The following is a 25888-nucleotide window of genomic DNA, read 5'->3' on the forward strand; positions in this document are numbered from 1 at the left end:
CTGTATGAATACTTCAATTTCTACCCCAGTAATAGGTTAAGTCTATGAACAGCCATTATAGGTGTAATAAAAATAGACTGTATGTGAATGGAGCATAACATCCCCCAAAGAGTGATGGCCCCATTGTGCTTATTTCGTATTCCCCACACATTTCTTCCCCTAAAAACCTCATTCTTAACCTCAGTATAAAACACAGGTGTTAACACCCAACCAATCAGCCAGATCTAGCCCACTTGATGCATAACCTGGTACCCATGGCAGATTAAGCTTCTTCAAAGTGTATGTTTCTATTTAAATATAGTAAGTTTCTAGCCCTTGTGGTGGTAGAAAATCCAACCAAGCATGGCCCTAGTGCAGTGCAGTTTCATGAGACTCCAGAGAGAGAAAAACAATAGCTATCAAAAAAGCCTGATCTACCATCATTCATCTCACCTGAGATGTTGAGACTCAAGCCTCAGAACGACAACTTCAGTAGCAAATAGCAACAGAGTTGACTATTTCTTCGCTGATTATTTTAGCGGAAACATCAATTCTCACCAAGTGCAGTGGGAAGTAGAGGCAACCATCCAGTTTCGAAAAGCATGCTAGTGTAAGCAGCAAAATCCTGCAATGTCATTCTTTCTGTCCCTGACTCTGTGCCTGGGGCCAAAAACAATTTAAACTCTACTGTTCTAGGGTCCCAAAGTCACTGAGTTCTGTTGTACTCATTGAGATATTTCACTCAACCCTTGGTACAAGCCCTGAAGTACTGGAACAAATGGCTTCATTTATTTTTTCCCCCTTATTCAACATGTCAAGGGTCTGACGAACCAATAAGCAAGGAAACCCCAAATTCATCTTCTGCAATACACCCAACAGATTACTTTGCTTTGGAGAGCTATGCAAAATCCAGGTGACCTAGGGCAATGACAGCCTCAGCATGTCCATGGAGGTGGTATGATCAGAAATAAAAGGGGCAAAATAGAAGGAGAAATGCAAGCTGTGGAAATGTTTTTGGAACGGGAAAGACAACAAGATCTCCCTATTTCCCTTCATAGCACAGATGTAACATGACTGACTGTGACATGGTAATGGGATTTACACCAAGGGACATGTAACAGTGATTCTCCCGAGGGCGCATACCTGGCCCTCCCTCTAAAAAGCAATGCACCAATGTGACTGCCATGCATGTTGTCTGCACTGGGGTTTTTAGCCTCAAGAGCAGCAATACCAATGTAACAGCAGTGGCTCACACCCCTATGGTAGAGGTTTGAAACCATGGGAAGCTACATCAGTGGAAGCCACAGTTTACACCAACGCAATCTGTCTCCATGGGGTTTGCACTGACTGGGTTTTATCCATCAGGTTAACTGCAATGTGACAAGCCATTAGTCACAGAGGTTAGAAATGTGACTATTAATAGGTATTACTTTCCCTTCCTTGTTCAGCAGTAGCCACAAAAGCAGTGGCACAAACCCTTCCTTGGAGTTACACATCTGACCTTAGCAATGATTTTGTCTGTCCAGAGCAGTGGTGGGCAACCTGCGGCCTGTAGGCCACACGCAGCCCGTCAGGGTAATCCGCTGGTGGGCCGGGAGACAGTTTGTTTACATTGACCAACCACAGGCATAGCTGCCCGCAGCTTCCCAACTCTGGTCCAGAGGCTCTAAGCTCAGTCATACTTGCATCCTCTGGATTACAGCAAGCACTACTGCCATTGAGTCTGCTCAGCTGATCCGCTTTAAGGACCATATGCTTGAAAACTTCATGCCAAATTGCACTGTTTTTTGTTCTACAGACTGCCCTCACACAAGTGTCTACACTTTTCTTTTCCCCTCTCTAAACACAGTCAAACTCGTAAATATTATTTAAGATGGATTGGAAGAGCTGCATGCAGGCTAACAAAGTGCGTGCGAAGTGCCTGACAAATTCCAGTCCAAACAACAGCTCTAAGCCCTTGGAAAATGAGGTTTGCAATGGAAACATCAACAAACCCTTTACTATAGCAGTGTTATGTGTGTTTCATACATTTATAAGAAAAAAATATAGATTACCCTACCAGATGACATTTTGTTCTCAGCTATAATATGCCAAACTGTTTTTTTAACTTTACAGCCTAGCATATTTATCACTTCTCCAGACTGGACAGACAGGAAACCCTTCCTTATAACACTAGGTCTAATTCTAACAGAGGCCCAGCTCTCTCCCAAATTTTCATATAGGACTTGTCCTGCAATAGAACACATTTGGCTTTCACCCGTCCAGCTAGTCTTTGGGTTTCAAGATCAAAGAGATTTTCTGTTGCAACTCTCCAGTTCATTTCCTGGCAAGCAGTGAATACTTGGAAAGAGATGGTCACCTCTGGACTATGCAGCAATTAGCAGCTGTTGGTAACACAGCAAACTGATAAGAATTTGCGTGCCCTGTGGCATCACAAGTTGGCAGTTAAATTTTGGAAGGTGTTTCCCCTTCTATCGATCACATAAGCCTCTGAGCAAGTCTACGCTTACATTTTGGTAAGCTTTTTTTTAAGCTCCATAAAACTCTCCGATAGCTGACGCCGTACTGACATTTTACTGAAGAAGAGTGTAGGGAGTTTTAGCCAGCACTGCCAGTATTAAATTCAGGGCTAGATAAAATACATTCTGTATTATACTTCCAACGGAAATAGCTAAGACACCAATAGAGTGACTTGCACTACCTTCTTCCAGTTCAATGGCCAGTTTTCAGTTCAAAATGCCACACTCTTCTAAGTAGTGCCAATGAAGTCAACAGACCCATTTGCCTGAATAAAGCAAGCAAAATTTGACCCTGTCAAATGAATAAACCCATCATCTTAACTTTTTCCAGTCTAGTTTGTAGATCATTTTATACTTCTATGATACATGGATAGCAAACATAGGCCTCATACTATCACCATGCAAACTACTTTTTAAATCTTTTATACTGAAAAAAATGAATTGAGTTTCTCTGCAGCCTCTAAAATTTCACACATATTTTAGTCCAATCCCTCTCAAAGTAAATCATCAGCATGACATGCACAAATGCTACCAGTGGCAAGGTGGTATATCAAAGTCTGTACCCTGGATGTTAAAGTTCAGAAGTTCTGTTGTAGCATTTTATGTAGTAAAGTTGAAAATATTTTAGAATAAAGGCTAGACTGCAACATTTTGGATTAAAAAAATACATACTGTAAAAGAATAAACTTTAAGTCTACTTTGAAACCAAGAGAAACACCAGGATCAACATTTTAATAAATAAATATTCTCTGAGTATAAAAATTTTCCTTGGACACATTTAAAGTCTTATGATCTCACTTCTACTGATTTAACTAAGATGTGTTTATGTGTGCGTGTATGTCATTGATAATGAAGATGACCAAGCCCACTTACCCATTTCAGGGGAGAGCTCCATGTCTCCCTTCCCTGGGTCCTGTGCATGATTTCCAAATGGATTCCCTATACTGCTGTCTTTCCGTTGTGGTTTAGGTACGCGAACTTGACCCCGAGTGAAACGGGGATAGAATTTTTTAGGAAGTGGCTTTTGAGGTTCCAGCCCCTTGACGGGCACATTCTTGAAAGATTGGGTCTCTTCGCTGAAGTTGAAATAAACAAACAGCAGAAGTGTCCAAGTCACAGATGTGAAAAGGCACCCATAGCAGAAATAGCGAAGCGTGACACTTCCCATTGTAGACCTAGCATTGTTGATGGCCCATTCTCAATTCCCTGAAAGAGAATCAAACACACACAGAATTGAGGCCTCCATCTGTTAAGACTCTTCTGCAGACTTGTACATGAGTAACTAAATTCTAACTGCCAATTTTTCATAAATGCTATTTTAAACCTATGCTCTATATTTTAATTTTATGTTTAAGCATTATATCTTTCTCCCCTCCCACCCACATATCAAAATACTTAGGGCCCCAGACTGCTTAGTACTGTATATCTTCAGACACCAGGCTAAAGACCCAGATAGTACTGGGTGAAATATTAACAGCATGTTCTTTCAAGTTGTGGGACAGTTTACTGGTGTCCACAATACAGCAGTCACAAAGTGTTTGTATTAATCTTATTACTTATAACAACACATAATATTCTGTTTTCCAAAGAGACAGGAAAGGGAGACATGTAGGCTAGGGAAAGGATAAAAAAAGAGAAAAAACATACATGAAAACTCAAGCAAAGAGGGAGGTGACAGTTCCAGAGGGGATGGGGGAGTAACTTTTAAGGAAGGATCTCAGAAACGCCTCCAAGATCCACGCATCAAACTCACTCCTCCTCTGTGGAAGGGAAGGGAGTTAAAAGGCACCTCGCTGAGACCGCCTTCCCATTTGCGAGAATCCCAAAAGACACTCTGCAATGTCAGGATCTGTGCAGGAGGCGAGAAAGGAGAGGGCCAGCTAGAGGCTGGGAATTGATGTATGTTATGTGGGGCAGTGGAGGGAGACGTTCACCGTACCCTAGCTGGCCCTGAGTAGTTTACCAGGGAAAGGTAAAAGGCTGGGCTCTATTACCTTCTCTGCAGAGCCCTCTCTGTGACAGGATGCCCCCAGGTCTCCAGAAGAGTCCCTAGCAGTGAGACTAGATTGGCACTGGCCTTCTGCAGACCCTTGAATATCCTTCCAGGTTTTGGGATGGATTCCCCAGTCCAGTCCACATCAGGTAAAAAGCTCCGCAATGGAACTGGAAGGGAGCAGAGCAGCCCAGAGTTTTATTCTAATCAATCACCCACAAATGTGATTTCCCGGAGACATATCGACAACTGTTATCAAAACTGAACACCACAGCACTGAGAATGGTGGAGGGAACTGAAATAGACGGTACTGGTGACTGCGTTTTATTTACAGTTGACATGAGAATTAGTTAAACTCAAAAAGTGTATCCTGTCAAAATTAGGGTCCAAGAAATCACATAATACCCAAAATGGAAAACTGGCCCTGAGAAATTTATTGATTAGGTGTTTCTGGCAGCTATCAGGTAGATTTACTGGTTTGTGTTGAGGGATGGGAGGAGAAAGGTAATTAAGGACTCCTTCTAACGTAGAGTTAACCAGAAAAATCTGGAATGGTCTTTCAGAGTTAAACTTGATCTAAACCAATAAACCAAGATACCCAATTCTTTCTACAGCTATAAATGTAGATATCATCCACTTGGTTTTTTGGGTGGGGCTACGGGTGAGGTTGGGGTTGGGTCTATTTTCAAGTGTCCATGGGTTTTAAGGAAGTAAGATTTGTCAAAGGATCAGAAATCACCAAAAAAACCTCTTCAGCTGAATCTGGCAAAGAACAAATCAGAATAAGAGATAGCATCTACAACCTCTTCTAAACGCTTCATGAATACTGATTATCCCTTACACTTACAACATCTCTGTGAGGTAGATAGAAATTATTCCCTTGTTACAAATGGAAAACTAATAGAGATTAAGCCTATGGTCATGCTCCCACTGAAGTTTATAGCAAAAATCCCACTGCCTTCAAAAGTGTAATATTGGGCCCCAAGTGACTTGGCTAACACCACAAAGCATCACAGTTAATCAAACTCAGGAGTTCCTCAGGTCAGACCATGCCACTCCTTCATTTGTTAAAATTCTTCGAACAAAAAATATTTGCCTGTTATTCTTACTAGGTGAAATTCATCCCTGTGCGAACGAAGCACTATGAAGCACTTAAGCCCAATGAGTTAAGTGGGATTTAAATGGAGCCTAAGTCTTGTGCTGGCCCTCTGCACACAGGTGTAATGCACACATTGTCAATCAGCAAAAAGAAAAGGAATACTTGTGGCACCTTAGAGACTAACAAATTTATTAGAGCATAAGCTTTCGTGAGCTACAGCTCACTTCATCAGATGCATACAGTGGAAAATACAGTGGGGAAATTTTATATACACAGAGAACATGAAACAATGGCGTTACCATACACACTGTAACGAGAGTGATCATGTAAGGTGAGCTATTACCAGCAGGAAAGGAAAAAAAAAACCACCACCTTTTGTAGTGATAATCAAGGTGGGCCATTTGCAGCAGTTGACAATTGTCAATAAGGAACCTTCTCCAATGCTCTAAAAAGGAATGCTGCTGCTGAGCTGTTCCTTTAGAGCCATGAAAGTAGCCAGACACTAAACAAAAGTTTGGGATTTCTGAATCATTTCTTCACCCATTCTAGCTGGCTTAGTACTTTAACTACACCATGGCTTCAAAGCATCTGCCTCAAATCTCCCACTCCCTGTGCTAATGAAGGTCAAGGATGTTGCCAAGGTGAATCTAAACTCAGAGAAGCATGGGAGGTTGCCAAGGAGCAAAAAGATTAGATGAACAGCTACAGCCTCTCACGACAACAGTATTTCTTGCTGACTGATCTGTAGACTGTTCAAGCTCATCTGCACTACAGGAAGATCTGTGCACTAGCCAGTTTTTCTGCATGTGGGCAGTGGAATGAGGTGTGTTTTAAGACTTTATCTAGCCTAAAAAACTGCTCTCTAGCAAACGTTAGAGCTGTTTCCTCACTGGCAACGAAAAGGCACCATCCTAACACAGCCCCACCACACGCACACAAAACACTGGCTGATCGAGTTCTTTTTTGCAGCACAGATATGCCCTTTCTGACCATTGCAGAGAAGACCAGTAATCACTCTGTTCTAACAGAGAATGAGCATTTTATTTCACAGACATCTAAAAGGAATCAGGGCTTCAATTAGGAGGGAAGGAAATAAGTTATTGCCACAGTGAAGAGAACCTCATGGCCCCCCAGCAGGAAAGCATTTGTCCAGAGGCTAGCATGGTGAGAGAAAGCAGACCTGCCAGGTACTATATCACATGAATACAAATTTAATATGCAACATTCCACCTGTTCCTTGCTGAGATGTAGTTGTCCCTCTCCCCCTCAATCCCACTGGTTTATGCCATGTTGTACACGACATATGAAGTATGAAATATAACATTTAAAACAAATCATGGATTCACTAAGATCCAGAAGAGCAGATCCTTTCAATAACTTGCTATTCAACCAAAACATTCAGTGACATCTTGGCAGAAAGTGTAGAAGGACTATTTATTTTCCTTAAGTTCCCATTTCTGTAGCAATATTTTGTTTGGGATTTGGGGAGGGGGTTACCCTGTCTTTACAAACAACACACAACTATAAAAGCTCATCAGGCCTATTAATGAATCTTAATTGCAAGCAGAGCATCTTGAGCTGGAACACTCAGGCCTTGTCTATACTTGGGATTTCAACCAACCATCAGTCAGCCACTGGGATACCTGCACCTGTGCAAATAAAATAAACAGCTATAAAAGCTACAGTGCAGCTTACCTGGGTTTCAAGCAAGAGAAGGCTACTCGGATGCATACTACCAGAGAGAAGTGAGGTCTGTGACTGAAAGGAGGCACTAGGTTGGGACTCCTGGCCAAAACCTGTCCCTCTCAATTTCCTGTCCTCCCCCTGCATCCTCTTTAATTGTAGTCTGTGATGGAGTGTATACTGACAGCTTCATTAACCCACTGATTGTACCTGGAGGGTGGACCATTCCTAATTAAAGATGAAACTCAGCTGGGACGGAACTGGATGGTGCCATAAAGGCAGGAAGCCTGAAGCAGAAGATGGTTACAAGAAGAGAAAGAAGAACTTTATAACTGCTCTCTTAACAGAGAAACAGGAAGGAGCAGGAGTGGACACACAGAGGGTTGTGATGGAACTGGCCAGAGCTGGGATACCTTGCTGGGCAGATGGCTTGTACGGGGCCCTGAGGTAAAGGGGAAGAACCAGCTCACCCAGGGAAAGGCTGAACACAGAGTAGGAAAGCATTCCTGGAGTAGCAGGGTAGGAGCTGCAGGCAGAAGGACCCGAGGAGTAGAACAGTGGAAGGAGTCTGCTTGTAAGAGCCCTGACAGAGGCTTGCAGTGGATTAGGAACACAGCCAAGGGCAGGAACCAGACCTCCAGGGAGAAGCCTTGGGAGGCATTGCTCATTACAAGAGCCCAGAAAGAAGCTAAGGAGAAGGCCTGACAAAAAGAGTAATGACAGGAAGAAGTCCAGGGAGGCAGCAGCAGCAAGAAGTCTAATGGAGCACACCTTGCCTGTTCATTACAGGACTGGAATCCAGAGAGGAAGGAGGGTCTGGGTTCCCCTACCAGCCACTAGAAAAAGTGGTATGAAAACCTCTCTGATGTAAGTTGATATGGATTTTTGAAAGGCTTTAGGCAGAGAGAGTAAGGACCATGGGGCCCAGAGTGAGGGGCCAAAAACTGATGATAGATTGTTGGACTTCTTTCGGAGAAACAAAGTCCAAGACATGAGGAGTGGAAATATAGCATGACCTGACTAGAGATGCAAGAAGAGGCAGACCAGCACAGAACCAGAGTAATTAACCACTGGAACATTTTACCAAGGGTCATAGTTAAGGTTACGTTTTAGTCACGGGTATTTTTAATAAAAGTCATGGACAGGTCATGGGCCATCAACAAAAATTCACGGGCCCGTGACCTGCCCATGACTTTTACTAAAAATACCTACCATGACTAAAACTTGGGCGGGAGTGCTCTGGGGGGGTGGTCCGGGGGCACTGCAAGTGCTGGAGGGAGGGGCCAGCCTGCGGCACAGGACCCCCCCACTTGTGATGAGGGGCCGTGCCACAGGCCCCCCACCAGTGCTGGGGGAGAGGGAGGAGGGGCTGTGCTGGGGGGGGGGGCCTGGGCTGCAGCGCAGGACCCCTGCTGGTGCTGGGGAAGAGGGGGTCAGGACCCCCACTGGTGCTGGAAGGTTGGCAGGGCTCCCTACCCAACTCTGCATCCCTGCAGCTCCTAGGCAGGGGCCAGGGCAGGGGCTGAGCCCCCTCCTACACACCCAGACTGCTACTGCTGGCCACTGCAAATTCATGGAGGTCAGGAAAAGTCACGGAATCCACAACTTCTGTGACAGACTCGCAGCCTTAGTCATAGTGGATTCTCCATCACTGAAAATTTTTAAATCAAAATAAAAAACTGCTCTAAAAATTTGGGGGAGTTCAATGGCCTGTGTCATACAGGAGGTCAAACTACATGATCACAATGGTCCCTTCTGGCCTTGGAGTCTATGAACTGTCAACAGACCACACTAGTGAAAAAAGAGCTGCTACACCACACCCCACCACAAGGAAGCAAATGCTATACCTAAGGCCAGCCACAAGGGGGTGTCCCAGCAGGGAGTCAACTCTTCTGTACGGTCCCAGTCCCAGCTCCTAACAGGAACATGGCATGAAATCTAGAAGCAGCTTTGGCCGGACAATGAGGCCAGCAGGGAAGTGAGAGAGGCAGGGAGCTGAGGAGACTCACCTGGAAAGTCTCTCACCTTAGAATTTTCAACTCCCCTCCGAGACCCAAGAACACTAAAAGATCAACCACCAAGACAACATATTAAGGAGTTGGCAGATACCTTCCTCCAAGTCCTAGCTCTCCAGATGCCAGCACAGAAAGAATCCTGCTTTGCCCCACCTTTCTCTCTCTCTCACACACACACACCCAAGTGCAACCACATCAACCCATACACAAGGGTATTCCAGTGGCTCCTTATTCATTTCAGGCTCCAGTTCAAAGTTCTTTTTTAAAATCCTCCATGGGTTTGTTTCAGTTGATTTCATAGACCTGGGGGGGGGGAGGGGGGAGGGCAATGCACAGCTTATGCCTGACGTCATTTGGCCCACAGTCTTTATCTACTCCACTCCCTGCTCATCTAGCATAGCACGGGCTTCTTCCCTCTCTATGCACAATATAGTTACTTTCTGCAGGAGCTTTTCCCTTCCATCTCTCTTCACTTCTCTAGGTCTGACACGTTACAGCGTTAGGGTGGAAATTGATTTTAAGAGTTCACTGATCAGATTGATGGATACATCCCTTCAGCTGTGTGTGTATGGAATGTAATACATGCAATGTCACTCCTTTGTGGTGCATGACATCTTAGGTGTCCAAGGAAATACCCCTCCTCATCCAGCTGACCTCCCCAAACAGGATTCTGAAGCTCAGGCATTAAAGCTCAGGCATTACGTTGTTCTGAGCCAACAAGCTGCTTGTGAGTCCAGAAGACGTAAAGAAGGATTTGTCTCTCAGACTACTTACTGTTCCTGCCCCAAGGCATTACCAGCCTTGTCAGCATACAGGGCAGGCTGCATTGAGAACGTGGCTGTTGAACATTTAAGGTCAGTGCAGGACACTGGTAAACAAGTGATAGTAAAATTCCAGATCACAAAATTTAACACAACTTGAGCAGTTAATGGCCCAGAAGTTTAGATAGCTAGATATTAATGCTAGCACAGCTAGTACGCTCACATAGTTAAAGCCTAACCACTTAATGTAAAGAAGCACAAGGCCATTAACTAGGCAATACATTTAACTGACACTATGTTCTCACTACACAGCTTTTAGCAACATGGCTGTCTTGTTACAGCCATGCTGCTAAAAGTCACACAGTGTAGCGGCTGTTTGTCGGTTCTCCTGCTGACAAAAAAACTTTGACCCGCAACGAGTGGTGTTTGCGTTGTCGGCAGGAGACCGCTCCTGCCAACAACGCACTGTTCACACTGGCACTTATCATGGCAAAACTTGTCTTTCGGGGGGGAGGGAGGAGGAGACAGGGTGGAGACAGGGTAACGCCGCTGAAAGACAAAAGTTTTGTCGTTCAAGTGCCAGTGTAGACACAACCTTAGTGAGGAGAACCAGGGATCATCTATGCCAGTGCTTCTCAAGCTATCTGATATGGGGGGACCGGCAATTTTTTTTCTCCAGTGTGCGCACAGACCGGCAGCCGATGGCTCGCAGACCAGCACCAGTCCACGGACCACCACTTTGAGTAGCACTGATCTATGCTACAAATATAAACAATGAGGCAGAACCCAACTGCCCCCACGTTGGCCAGTATGAAGACATGGTTCAAGCATAGTTCCATTTCCTCAGTGGTTCAGGAGCCAAATGAGCGATCAACATTACCCAAACGGGCCACAGTGGTGTGAATTCATTGTTTCATTTACTATAGTATCATTCATATTTAAACAGTATGACAAGGGAATATTTAGTTTTTATATATGTATATTATTCTCATAGCAAATAAGTTAATAACTTAATACAAGTTGATACTTAATTGGTTAATAACATAGTAAAAGCATCCTGATTGATTAATAATTAAATCGAAGAGCCACAGGAAACACATTAAAGAGCCACTTGCAGCTCACAAGCCGCAGTCTGAGTATCACTGGTGTAAACAGTATCTTAACCAAGTGCAAGTTCAGAGATGCAGTAAAGATGCCATCTGGAATACATACATCCATGCTTGAAACATGTCAGGGAAAACTGTTCCATAATAAGGTGCCCTAAGGGTTGTACCAGTGTAGCATAGCCTGAGCATGATGCTGCCGTAATATTTTTCCCTATCATTATTAAAGGATATAGGTGCCAACACATGAATGCTCAAAAGAACCTTAAATACACAATTAACCCTATTTTCTTCCAGAAGATGTATATACTGGAAGAACAATCAGAATAAACACAAGACAAAAAAAAACCCTAGCATTTTTTCCTCATATACAACATAAAATTCAGAATAAATATTAATTTGTACCTATAACACCTTTCAGTCAAGAATCTCAAAAGACTTTTAAAATGTTAATTAAGCCTCAACATCCTGTGCAGAAGGCAAGCCGTATTATTTATCATTTGCACTGCTGTAGTGTCTATGCAGTGTTTTCTCAAATGCGGCCACCACGGCCTTTTCTTCCGGCCACAGCCATCTGGGCTTTGGGGACGGGGGAGTGTCACGGGACACAAAGCAGTGGCCCCTCTCGCAGGGCTGCCAGCAGCAGTTGGGCCCTACCCCCTCTCCTAGACACAAATGCTGGAGCTGCAGGCAACTGGTGAATTCCCCACTTTCCGGGGGGGTAGGGGAGACAGGCTTTGGCCACAGGGCTTTGGCCACAGTCCACACAGTGGCAGGCTCTGGTTCCAGGCTCCAGCCCCAGGCTCACCACCCCTGCCATCAGCACTGAGCCCCGCTGCCTCACTGCCCACCTCCCCATCCAGGGCTTAATCTGTCCCAGGGCTTGCTGGGGCTGAATAGGTCTGCTGTGAAAAGTGATATTAGCAAACATACAAATATCACTTTTCACAGCAGAAGACTTACCAGATAGCAAGTCTTAGGAGAAATAAAAAAAGTACAACCAAAAAAGCAAAAGAAAAAACAACAAAAGACAAGAACATGCAAAATTCCTTATTTGTGTTTCTATTCTGTTTAGGTCCAGTAAAGAATAGAGACAACTGTAAATTATTTTTACTACGGAGTCTGAAAAAACCCTACATAAATACATTACAATGATTTGGATATGTATGTGTGCATATTTATTTGTTTTTTCTAAAGTTAATTAAGTATTTTAGGAAAAATTGTCAGTGCGGCCACCAGTAAGAGTTAAAAAAGAAAAGGAGGACTTGTGGCACCTTAGAGACTTACAAATTTATATGGGCATAAGCTTTCGTGGGCTAAAACCCACTTCATCAGATGCATGCAGTGGAAAATACAGTAGGAAGATATGGTGGCCATACTCTGAGGCCACCAAAAAGTTTGTTGTGAGAACCCCTGGTCTAGGGACCACAGTCACAGACCAGGACCCCACTTTGCTAAACACTGTACAAACACATAAGAAAAGGCTGTCTCTGTGACAAGCTTACTATCAATTTTGCAAATAGGGAAACCACACCACAGATTTAAGATTGACTAGCTCCTTGAAATCTAGCCACTGGGGGGAGGGGGGGTGGTAAAAGTAGTTTAGAGCACTATTTTGAGCATTTAAAATTAAATATTGTTTTTAAAAAAATTTCCCCCCTCTCACTGCTGTGTACAGAGACCCCACTAACTGCCCACTACTTGGCATGAGATCTGAATCAATCGTCAAAACATTAATCAGACAATGATAATTCACATGTAACCAAACAGCTGAGCATTGGCCATTCCCCACAGCAAGTAACTGATACAGCTTAAAGGTTAAATGCTGAATTGACGCATTAGCCTTTAATCTTTTTAGTAAAACACTATAAATAAAGAGACTGCATTTCACAATACTGTATTTTGGCTTACAGTAAGGGATGGTTAGCTGATCTTTAACTAGTCACTGCTTAAATGCCAACATGCATTTATTTGGATTAGCCTCAAACATTTAGTAAACATTCTTCATCACTTAATGTTTAATCACTGTGCCCTGAGGTTCTGTCAGAGCTCAGCTTGACCTCACATTGTTGAAATACAAGTCAGAATTATCTGAGAAAAATCTTAACACAGCTTTCAAGTTCTCCAAGTAGAGCTTTCCTTAGAAAACCACCATCGCCACCAATTCTCCTGTAAAGTTGCCTTTGTACTGTATCTGTTTTAAGTGAAGAAACAAGACAGATCTTTAAAAAGAAAAGGAGTACTTGTGGCAGCTTAGAGACTAACAAATTTATTTGATCATAAGCTGTAGCTCACAAAAATAAATAAATTTGTTAGTCTCTAAGGTGCCACAAGTACTCCTTTTCTTTTTGCGGATACAGACTAACACGGCTGCTACTCTGAAGACAGATCTTTGTGTATCCTTAGTGCTTAATCAGTAAATTACTAAAAAGTTGCCAAGACAGTATTACTGTAGTTTTCTGTGGGAGGAATGTGATATCTCTGCAAGTTCTTATATAGCAGGGATTCTCAAACTGGGGATCGGGACCCCTCAGTGTGTCGCAAGGTTATTACATGGGGGGGTCGCAAACTGTCAGCCTCCACCCCAAACCCCCCTTTGCATTCAGTATTTATAATGCAGTTAAATATATTTTTAGAAGTGTTTTTAATTTATAAGGGTGGTTGCACCCAGAGGCTTGCTACGTGAAAGGGGTCACCAGTACAAAAGTTTGAGAACTACTGTTCTATAGGGTCCTGGCTAAAACTTTTAAAAGACATGTCACTTTATCTTCTTGGATTTTTATATTCTAAATTTGTTAGTAATTTCCTAGCTTCTAATGTTTGTGCTTAGGTGGTAGCAAATACGTTCCAAAAAAGTAGTTTTTCCCCTATTTCCAACCTCCCCAATTTTATCATCTCCATGAATTTTTCAACCAAACAGTGCTAACAGCATATTGAACAGGAGTCATATGGCGGGGGGGGCAGAGGGGGTAGAGAAATATTGCTACTCCCCCAATCCACTCATGACACCAAAATGAAGATAAAAAGGAGTGCTTATGGTACCTTAGAGACTAACAAATTTATCAGAGCATAAGCTTTCATGAGCTACAGCTCACTTCATCAGATGTCACTCACAGCAAATTGTGTATTTTATGATGAGGGCTCTCTTCTCCACGCTTTAATAGGATGTTGTTAGCAGTGTTGACAATATAAATTATCTTCATTAGGCTTCACACTTAATACAGTAAGATGAAAAAATCGTTCATACCTCTGAGACCTATTGGTTCAGGTTGCCTGCAGACTCCAGCAGGCTCCAGTTTATATTGAATTCACATTGTGAAGGTTTTCTTTGCAGCACAAAGGCTAGACACACACTTTTAAATGAAAGCTTAAGATTCTAGAGCACAAGAAACTGGCAATCAAGAACCAACCCAATCTGACTCCTTAATAATCAATTTCCACTGGCTCATTTACAGTACAAAATGACATCCACTCATCAGTATGACTTACTGAGGAGGCTTTTCTTACATTTGTCAAATGTGGGGCCTACTGCAGTTTAATTACTGCCGTTATAGAAGAGAAGGCAGACTACTGTACATTGTGAATTAGATGGCTATTTTGTGACATGCAGTAGGTATGCAGTAACAACTCTTACATAGTGCTTTTCATCAGGGCGTTTCGAAGTTCTTAACACAGCAAGTATCATTGTCCCCAATTTACAGCTAGGGGAACTGAGCTGGAAATCATTCAATGTCCAACACGTGCAGGAGCTAATAATCAGCTGTGAATAGTTTAGAAGAGGGCTCTAAAATAACTCTAAAGGATAAAGATACCCACTTCCACACAACAAGAGTGCCCCAAAGCCTGCCATTCAGTATGTGAACACAACTCTTCTTCACTTAGATCGGGGTGGGCAAACTACGGCCCGGGGCCGCAACCGGCCCTTCAAATGTTTTAATCTGGCCCTCAAGCTCCTGCCAGGGAGCAGGGTCGGAGGCCTGATCCGCATGACTCCTGGAAGCAGCAGCATGTCCCCTCTCTGGCTCCTACGCGTAGGGGCAGCCAGGGGGCTCTACACACTGTCCCCGCCCCAAGCACCGCCCCTGCAGCTCCCACTGGCCAGCAAACCAGGCCAATGGGAACTGAGAGGGCCACAGCTGCAGACGGGGCAGTGCACAGAATCGCCTGACCACACTTCCGCATAGGAGCCAGAGGGGGGACATGCCGCTACTTCCAGGAGCTGCTTGAGGTAAGCGCCACCCGGAGCCTGCACCCCAACCCCTTGTCCCAGCCCTGATCCCACTCCCACCCTCCGAACCCCTCGGTCTCGCCCTCCTACACCCTATAGCCCTCACCCCCCCATCTGCACCTCAATCCCCTGCCCCAGCCCAGTGCCCCCTCCCACATCCTGAACTCCTCATTTCTGGCCCCACCCCAGAACTCACACCCCCAGCTGGAGCCCTCACCCCCTCCCACACCCCAACCCCCAGTTTTGTGAGCATTCATGGCCAACCATAACATTTCCATAGCCGAATATGGCCCTCAGACCAAAAAGTTTGCCCACCCCTAATTTAGATGATGTATATCTAGAAAAAGCAGATTTGAAAGGCCTGGAAAATAACGTATGACCTTATTTGCAGAGATGCTGAGCACCTGGAGCTCCCACTGTAGCCAATGACAGCTGCTGATACCCATCTTCCAACACCTGAAGTAGATTATATGTATTAATAATACTCCATCCTTTTTCAGTCAGATGCTCTCAAAGCACTCTACAGATATCAATCAACTTAGCATCACAACAGATATTAACCCCCTTTACACATAGGGAAATGGGCATTGAGATTTGCTGCCTGATTTTTAGACATGCTGAGCACCTGTAACTCTCTGTGAAGAGCTATCCTTCTTGAAGTCAATGAGAGCTGCAGATACTCAGATCCTCTAAAAACCCATGTTGTCTTGCCTAAGGTCACACAAATCTCCGGGAGAGCCAGGAACAGAACCCAACTCTCAATCTAACGCTGTTACCACAAAACTATCCTTCCATTCAAAATAACTGGCTATATCCCACTAATAGACAATGTACACAAAACTTAACTTAGAAACTCTAAATGAAATGTGTTGCATGAATAATACCATAAACATTCACCTGCTTAAACTATCTGGGATTTTCCCAAGCTGTTCTACCATTGTAAATGTTCTACCAATGTAAATGGTTCACTTAGAAAGAACATACAGTGTTTTACACTTTGGACTTGAAACAAACCTCAAGATACCTTTCTATGCACTATAGCGATCTTTGATTTTAAACACTATATACTGCAATGTCATCCCAGGAATGTCATGTTGAATTTGAGGAAATCCTAAAGCTTCATTAGGTAATTGTGGTAATAATAAAGCTTTAATTAGATGGACTTTCACAACAGGGTAAACAAATTACTGGCAAACTACATTTTTCTGAAATGTTTTTCTCCATCTACTTCCAGTTTCCAATTTCAAAGTACTTCTATAATGAACTCAAATTTTCATCTCTCTCTCCTCAAAGCATCCCACATCTTTGCCAACAAAATGCTGCAGTTTTCTTACTAGGAAAGCATACCCATAAATATCCCTCCTCTCTGATGAGAAACTACATACTCCATGGTCCCATCATGTTAGCACAGGTCCAAGCAACTAGAATTTAGATGCAAAAAGCAGCTATAAGAGTTTGGAAGGAAAATAAATCTCCTAAGACCCAAAGTCTCATGTTAATAAGATATGTAACAGAACAGCATAGTCCCATTTTAGGTATAATCGGCGGTGCAACCTTATGTCAAGCAGATTATCATAGCCCAGTTCATGATTAGAGAACACAAACACTTACGTGCTGGAAACGTCAGCTTATAAAATCCGAAAATGGTCACGCTGAGCAAATAAAGTGGTGCTCACTCGTTGGATGTACATAGTTGTGCTGCACAGTCCTCCTCCCATCATACCTACATACCCAGTACCCTATATCCATGGGCTGCTCTTACCTAGCCCTCTAACAAATGTGCCATGCCACAGAACAGGGGTGGCCAACCTGTGGCTCCGGAGCCACACGCGGCTCTCCAGACGTTAACGTGCGGCGCCTTGTCTAGGCGCCGACTCCGGGGCTGGAGCTACAGGCGCCAACTTGCCAATGTGCCGGGGGGGCTCACGGCTCAACCCCCGGCTCTGCCACAAGCCCTGCCCCCTCTCCACCTCTTCCCACTCCCTCCCCTGAGCCTGCCATGCTTTTTTCCCCCTCCCCCCATCTCCTCCGGAGCCACCTGCATGCCACGAAACAGTTGATTGGGAGGTGCGGGGAGGGAGGGCGAACAGGAGGTGCTGGGAGTGGGGTGGGGGGGCAGGGAGCTGAAGTGGGGCTACTGACCTGCTACTGTGGCTCTTTGGCAATGTACATTAGTAAATTCTGGCTCCTTCTCAGGCTCAGGCTGGCCACCCCTGCCATAGAATTACTTCACAGGCAGGTACTTCTAGCCATCCAGAGCATAAACACTGCATGCCTTTCATGGTGTCCTGATGATTTCCTCTTCCTTTCTGACGCTAATAGATATTTCTCTATCAATAAGGGCATTCTCTTTTCTTCAACAGCAGAGCCAGCTCTGGGACAAGCCATAAAGTTCATGTGCTAGCTCCCAAGAAAGGTGTAGGGATTTAGTAATACAGGTCATGATTGGTGTTCTGTGACTCTGCCTCTCTCCTCCTCCTTCATACACAGCTGTAAGTACTGTAAGATTAAAGGTTTCAGAGTAGCAGCCGTGTTAGTCTGTATTCGCAAAAAGAAAAGGAGTACTTGTGGCACCTTAGAGACTAACAAATTTATTTGAGCATAAGTTTTCATGAGCTACAGCTCACTTCATTGGATGCATTCAGTGGAAAATACAGTGAGGAGATTTATATACACACAGAACATGAAAAAATGGGTGTTATTATACACACTCTAAGGAGAGTGATCACTTAAGATGAGCTATTACCAGCAGGAGAGCAGGGGCGGGGGGGAGGGGGGCAGGAGAGGAGAAAACCTTTTGTAGTGATAATCAAGGTGGGCCATTTCCAGCAGTTAACAAGAATGTCTGAGGAAGGGGGGGGGGGGTAATAAACATAGGGAAATAGTTTTACTTTGTGTAATGACCCATCCACTCCCAGTCTCTATTCAAGACTAAGTTAATTGTATCCAGTTTGCAAATTAATTCCAATTCAGCAGTCTCTCGTTGGAGTCTGTTTTGGAAGTCTTTTTGTTGTAATATTGCGACTTTTAGGTCTGTAATCGAGTGACCAGAGAGATTGATGTGTTCTCCGACTGGTTTATGAATGTTATAATTCTTGACGTCTGATTTGTGTCCATTTATTCTTTTACGCAGAGACTGTCCAGTTTGACCAATGTACATGGCAGAGGGGCATTGCTGGCACATGATGGCATAAATCACATTGGTAGATGCGCAAGTGAACGAGCCTCTGATAGTGTGGCTGATGTGATTAGGCCCTATGATGGTGTCCCCTGAATAGATATGTGGACACAGTTGGCAACGGGCTTTGTTGCAAGGATCAGTTCCTGGGTTAGTGGTTCTGTTGTGTGGTGTATGGTTGCTGGTGAGTATTTACTTCAGGTTGGGGGGCTGTCTGTAGGCAAGGACTGGCCTGTCTCCCAAGATTTGTTTCTTCACTTCAGCAGGTGGGTACTGTAGTTGTAAGAATGCTTGATAGAGATCTTGTAGGTGTTTGTAAGAATGCTCCAACCCCTCAGACAGAGACAAACACCTACAAGATCTCTATCAAAGCCTGTGGATACAGCCACAAAAGAAAACTAGATAAAATTATCCTACTGTTTTATATGTAAGACACATTCTGAATAATGAACTGAACAAATGAGTCTCACCTTTTCCCCAGCAGAGCCTGCACTAGAGAAGCAATGCAAGGTTACATGGTGAAAATACGTTTGCTGCAGTTACGGTCAAATCCAGTTGGTGTCTTCATTCTCAGTGAACCATAAAACACTGAGCCTAAAACTTAACACTTTCCTACTGAGTGCCGCTCACAAGTTCTAACTGAGAATGCATCCGATGAAGTGAGCTGTAGCTCACGAAAGCTTATGCTCAAATAAATTGGTTAGTCTCTAAGGTGCCACAAGTACTCCTTTTCTTTTTGCGAATACAGACTAACACGGCTGCTACTCTGATAACTGAGAACTGTGGCAACAAATACAAATCTCTCTGTAACAGGCTAAATTGGATGAAATCTTAGGAAACGAACGCAGCAAAACTATTTCTTATTTGGCTGCATATCCTGCCCCAGAGATCACTACTAGATTTTTCTTTTTTAACTGATGTATGAGCTGTATGCTTGGCAGTAAGCGATCACAAGACCTTGCAGTGCTGATTACTACAGAAGTGTAAATACTAGCTATGCATAGTATTACTAAGGCATCCACCTCCACAGTCTCTCTCCACTATATATTATGGTGGGAGTGGTAGTACCACAATAGTTAAGATGGTATGTGAGTTTCCATTCTAACCACCTCTTTGCTCCTCTATGTTCAAATTGTAATTTTATTCATCTTTCGCTTTTGGGGCTTGTCTTCTGCTTGAAGTTGGTCTTTTTTAATTGAGCAAATATGGTTTCGCTCTTTTTTCCCCCTCTACCGTAAGGAAAGTAGAAAAGACATTTTCCCATTATAAACAATAAAAATATTGAAACTTCTTTTGAACAGCCCTCCTGCCAAAATAGTTGGAAGATAAGCACTGAAATTTGGCAGCAAAACAGAGTTCACTGAGCAGAAACACTTTTGAGTGGCCAGTGAGTTCTAAGCCAGTAAATACTGAGCGTACACAATACATTTTGCTCAGGTACCATGCAAACGTGACCAATTAAAGTTCCAATCCTGCAATGAGCTTAATGAGGGCAGAGGAGTCCACTTGTGTGGAACTGTTTGCAGGAGTAGAGCCTTGTTGTGTAGGGGAACTCACATTTAAAGTGCGTATGGACTGAGACAAAGACTTGGCAGGAGCACCTTGTATAAGGGCCAAAGGTAAAGGAGGGCTTTTCTGATGTACCTTATGAGCTCTGTAGTTACAGACGGTAACAGCAGCCTCCCTCACGCAGACCTCCTAAAGAGACATGACAATCTTTCCTAATAGTTTTGATCGTGGAAAGGACATGCTGTTGGCCTATTTTTTTTTTTTTTTGCAAGCCAGCAGAAGCTCAGCCAGTCATGAAGAGTTAAATTTTTTAGGTGTTTTCTTTTTTCATTTTAATATCTGGGAGATCCCATACAACTGCATACATTAGAACTGTTAAGTTGGCAAAGTGAAGTGGTCATATGTCAGGAATGCCAGAATTAAGGCTGCATACACAACCTCTGCCCAGACTCCACCCACTGATTTCAGTACAAAACGGCTGTGCAGTCTGCCTCAATGACTGAATTTGGTCAACCTGGAAGTACATGTATGTTTTATTGATTTGTTTTGAAAGGCCTCTGAAAAAGCTGATAGACCACCCCCTGTGCTTGGACAGTAAAGGCAGTGGTTCAAATTCAGACTTTTCATGAGTAAGTGCAACTCCACTGGAAAAGGACCTGCTTATACCAGGTATGAATCTGGCCCCTATACACAGGTTAAACCATGATCTGAACACAATATTCTGATACAGTGGTATAAAGAAGCATCCCCCTCCCACAACAGCACCTTCATTGGTAACTACAGTAACTCCCCACCTAACGTCCTCTCGCTTAACATCGTTTCGATCTTATGTCCCTGCTCAATTACAGAACATGCTCCATTTAAAGTTGTGCAATGCTTCGCTATACCTGCATTTGGCTGCCCGCTTTGTCCACAGCTGACAGCCCCCCTATCAGCTCCCCTATGCCCCCCCCATGCCTTCTGCCCGCAGACCCCACGGATCAGCACCTTCCCCCTCCTCCCCCCGCCTCCTGCCTGTGGCAATCAGCTGGCTTGCAGTATTCAGGAGGCAGAGGGAGCCTGGACACCGTGTCCTCGCTCCTCCCCCCTCCCTCCTGAACGCCACAAGCCAGCTGATTGCCGCGGGCAGGAGGCGGGGAGGGAGGGGGAGAGGAGCGAGGATGTGGGGTAAAGGGGGGGAGGGGGAGAAGAAGAGGGGAGTTAAGGGTGGGGGTTTGGAGGAAGGGGGTGGAGTGGGCAGGCCAAGGGTTGAGCCCCCCGCCCCTGGTGCTTGCAGAGTAGGGGAAGCTACCGCTGCTGCTGCGCGATGTGCTTCTCCTAGCCTACGGCACCTTCAGCCTCCTTTCCTGCCTCATTGTCTCCAGTGCCAGTGGGCTGTGCCTGTGTGGGGTAAGGCGGGGGCACCTCCCAACAGTAGTACAGTACGGCAAAAAAAATTTCCCTGGAACCTAACCCCCCCCCCCCATTTACATTCATTCTTATGGGGAAATTGGATTCGCTTAACATAGTTTCACTTAAAGTCGCATTTTTCAGGAACATAACTACAATATTAAGCGAGGAGTTACCGTACCTTATTTCTATTAACCTTGCTCCACTTTGGCATTGTCCTTTTATAGGAACTTCTTTCCCAGGACTGGCTCTTTAATTTGGCAAAGTCAAGGAGCTACAGACCTAGAGTAGCCATTTTATACCTCCTTGCTGCATCTCTCTCCCCCCGAAACTGTTGTTCCCAAATACAGTTCTGTTTTTCCTGCTTTTTATATTTTGTATTATCGTAGTGCCTCCTGATCAGATGGCACAGTCTGACAATTCTCATGAATATATTCCAGTTTCAATTTATTTGTTTTGGGTGTAATGTTTGTTACTAAAATACCTAGAACAAGAGCCATAAACCATTCAAAAAACAAGCTTAAGAAACAGTTAAAGCAAATGTTTTACTTTATGGACCTGGAGCCAATCTGCATCTCTGTGATACCACTGATTTCAAAGTTTCAGCATAGAGCTGAAGAGAATACTCTTGATATTAGGGCCACAGGGAACAGTTGATACATGTGGCTTTCACTTTTTAACATAAGAAACTTTCATTCTCTGTGCTGAAACTAAAAATATTGGTCGAATTATGCCTAAACCCCTCTTTCCTTTCAGTCAATTTCCTCCAATGGAAATTTTGAAATGATTTCTATTTACAGAAATCTCTTGAATCACACCCACTTTCTCAATAATGCCTACAGAAACCACCATCATCTGTAGAAGAATACTGGAATATAAACTGACTTACTTCAGCTTCATGTTCTTTCCCCTTCACGCTGATATAGCAGAACGATGATTCGAGCGCTAGCTTGAAATGTGGGAGAACCAGGTTCAATTTCTTTCTCAGCCCCAGACTTCCTGCGTGACCTTGGGCAAGTCATTTAGGGGTAGATCAGCAAGGTGGGAATCCACAAAGGTATGCAAGCATCTAAACCCCAGACGTAAGTGCCTTAACCCTCAGGTTTAGGCACCTAAGTCCCAGTTTTGTCTCCACTGTATCCACTGAACCCTGTAAGTGTCTAAACTCACTTAGCATCTACATTTTCAGACTAAAAATTCCTTAGGTATCTATGTTTCTGCCTCTGGGCATTGCACATTGTTGCTTCACTCTTATCTCCTGCCTAAGTCTCGGAGGGATTCACAAACCAGGGAAAGACAGGCATTTGGCCACCTAAGCTGTATGCGGGGCCTGATCCAGGAGGCATGCTCAGACGACAGCTACCAGATGGAGTTCCATTCAAAATCCAGCCAAAGAAGGAGCATGTGGTGATGGTAGCAGTGCCATCACCCATCTTATAACTACTAGCCCAGTGGTTAGAACACTCACCTGGGATGTGAGAGACCAAGATTCAGTTCCCTCTTCCTCTCTCCTCCTCTGACAGAGAAGGGGGTGTCTCCCACCTTTCAGGAGGTTGCTCTGACCACTGGGCTATGGGATATTTTGATGTGGGGCTTCCACAAACTCTCCTGTTGAAGCTGTTGTGCTCTGAATAAATAATGAAACAGTGGTTGAAACAGGGGGGCTGGGTTCGGGGTCTCCTACCTCCTAGGTCAGTTCCCCAATGACTGGACCAGAGAGAGTTATTCTCTCTCTCTGGCCCAATGACTGTTCCACTGTGGACAAATACTTACAATCATTAGTCCAGGGAAGAGGAGTAATGGGGGATGGAAGGGGTATGATTGTGAAATCCTTAATCAGGCAAAAGTTCTTTTGAAATAAAGAGTTAGAGTATTGCCAAAGTAAAGAGTAGGAAATCCGGTCCAAAGGCTTGGGGTAGACAATGATGGAGACAATTGATCTCTGTGATAAACTGCGACAACTCCCTATCTTTATACAAAAAACTACGAACTGTATCTGAAATTAGTGACATGCTGTCCCAGAACTGTGCCTACAAAACACTCTCAGAAAGGATGGGTCTGTTCATGTAATGTTAGTGAAAATCCTTTCCAGGATTGCATCAAATGCAATCTTTAGTAACACACACCTGATCTATGCTTAAAGGTTTTCCCAGCATAGTTATGGGGGTGGGGGAGGTGGAAAAATCACACCCTTAACTAACACAGCTATGCGGACAAAATACCTACTGTAGATGCAGTTTAACAGCAAACAAGTGTTTTTACCAGTATGGCTTTATTTTGTTCAAAGAACAAAAGAACTCGTTAGTACAAACTGCATCCCTACTATGAGGCTTTGCTCACAGCTATTCCAGCAAACCCCTTCTACTGTAGGCAACACCACAGAAAGCAAGTTCATTGACAAATAAGCGAGCAGGTTTGGTTACCCAGCAGGACAGGAAGAGCCCATAGGAACTGGACACAATTAGGCTTTAGCAGTTGGCAAGCTAGCCATAAGCAAATACTGAGATGGAGAGACTTTTTCCTCTGTTCTTTAACTTCAAATGTAAATGTCATTAGCTTTTGCCATACAGACTGCATTTTATACTTTTGAGAAGGAGGTATTGTTTCTAGTATTTAGTCACCTTTTAGGCTTAAGCAATATCTGATTTAGGCCTTGTCTGTACAAGAAAATCTACACTGATTTAACAAAGTCAAGTTTACAGATTGTTCAAGTTCAACCATGGAAAACCTCCATGTAAATGCACTTAAACCATTTTAACCCTCACGTAAACCAGTTTCACTTTCATCAATTAACTGATGCAAGCTAAGTTGACTCAAGAACATTTAATGTCAGGGCTCCCTCTGAACTCTAGGGTACAGATGTGGGGACCCACATGAAAGACCCCCTAAGCTTATTTCTACCAGCTTAGGTTAAAACTTCCCCAAGGCACAAATTCTTTGCCCTTGGAGGGTACGCTGCCACCACCAAGTGATTTAACAAAGAATCAGGGAAAGGACCACTTGGAGTTCCTATTCCCCCAAAATATCCCCCCAAGCCCTTACACCCCCTTTCCTGGGGAGGCTTGAGAATAATATCCTAACCAATTGGTTACAAAGTGATCACAGACCCAAACCCCTAGGTTTTAGGACAATAGAGAAAATCAGTCAGGTTCTTAAAAGAAGGATTTTATTTAAAAAAAAAAAGGTAAAAATCACCTCTGTAAAATCAGGATGGAAAATAACTTTACAGGGTAACAAAAGATTCAAAAACACAGCAGAACTTCCTCTAGGCTTAGTTTCAAAGTTACAAAAAATAGGAATAAGCCTCCCTCCTGCAAAGGAAAAATTCACAAGCAGAACACACCTTGCCTGGCTTTTACTTACAATTTTTGTAATATGAAAGACTTTTAGGATGGTTTATAGGAGGAGTTTTCTGACCTGATGCTTCTCTGCTTCCCAAGAGAACACATAAAACAAAGCCTTTCCACCACCCCACACCACCCAAGATTTGAAAGTATCTTCTTTCCCCATTGGTCCTTCTGGGCAGGTGCCAACCAGGTTATTTGAGCTTCTTAACCCCTTACAAGTAAGGAGGAATTCTAGGCTACCCTTAGCTGTATGGTTATGATAAGGGTTTTGCACTGATTTAACTAAATCAACTTTATTACAGCAGTTCAGCTTCTCAAATAGACGTGGTCTTAGTCTCAAAGCAGAAGACAATCCAGCACAGCACCCAAACAAGTTAAGCTTTGATCTCAAACATCTCTACCAATACAAAATAGAAAGAGTTTTCCACCCATCCCCCAAGGTTGAGCACCTAGATCTTGGAAGTAGGGGCTCCACCCTCAATCCCTATCAGTCTCAGGGTGTTTAATTGTTTTTCAAGCCTTGATTTTAACGTATTTACGGTGATGTAGATGTGTTGTGCAAGATACACAATGCTTGGTATGTTCGCCCAGATGTTATGGATATCTCATCCTATTGTATGTAACGAAGAGGACAAGCAGAGCAAACTGTAGCTTGCCTACATTTGGGATTTTTTTTAAGCCAGCATACCTATACCACCACAAATCCTGAATGTAGATACTCTCCAGTGGTGGAAAGCAGGACTCATAACAGTGCACCTTATTCCAGTTTCAAACCAGGGTCAATCACACCAGAGCAGTACATCCAGACTGAAGGCTTATATTGGAGAAGCTGCACCATTGCAGAAATCCTTAACCCAGGCAAACAATCTGTCACATCAGAAGGAATTGAGGTACAGTGCAACAGAATATTCTTATGCAAACATTTAAAACAATACTGCAGTTCATACACATTAGGCAGTGTATTAAGCTGTATGTTTATTACACCTCCAAGTCTTTATGAGTCAGGTTATAGGGGAATAAAGCTTGTATCTTTGTCAAATGTACCTGAAGTCAGTACTAGACTTATATTGCAAGTACACTGATTT

At 43.7% G+C, this 25888-nt stretch overlaps 1 protein-coding gene across 4 annotated transcripts in view; it reads right to left on the reverse strand.

Moving 5' to 3' along the window:
- GALNT11 (polypeptide N-acetylgalactosaminyltransferase 11) overlaps positions 1 to 25888 on the reverse strand; it is an 87045-nt gene that overhangs the window by 57230 nt on the left and 3927 nt on the right. For 2 of the 4 annotated variants that reach the window (XM_077808394.1, XM_077808395.1), the window contains exon 2: positions 3372 to 3704. In XM_077808394.1, the coding sequence (XP_077664520.1) occupies positions 3372 to 3666 (295 nt within the window). In that variant the 5' untranslated portion in view covers positions 3667 to 3704. Of the gene's footprint in view, positions 1 to 3371; positions 3705 to 4492; positions 4571 to 22345; positions 22364 to 25888 lie in introns of those variants that run through there. The other 2 variants (XM_077808397.1, XM_077808396.1) reach the window with 2 other exon arrangements.

Source organism: Eretmochelys imbricata, chromosome 2 (genome assembly GCF_965152235.1).
Source record: "Eretmochelys imbricata isolate rEreImb1 chromosome 2, rEreImb1.hap1, whole genome shotgun sequence".
Taxonomy (NCBI): Eukaryota; Metazoa; Chordata; order Testudines; family Cheloniidae; genus Eretmochelys; species Eretmochelys imbricata.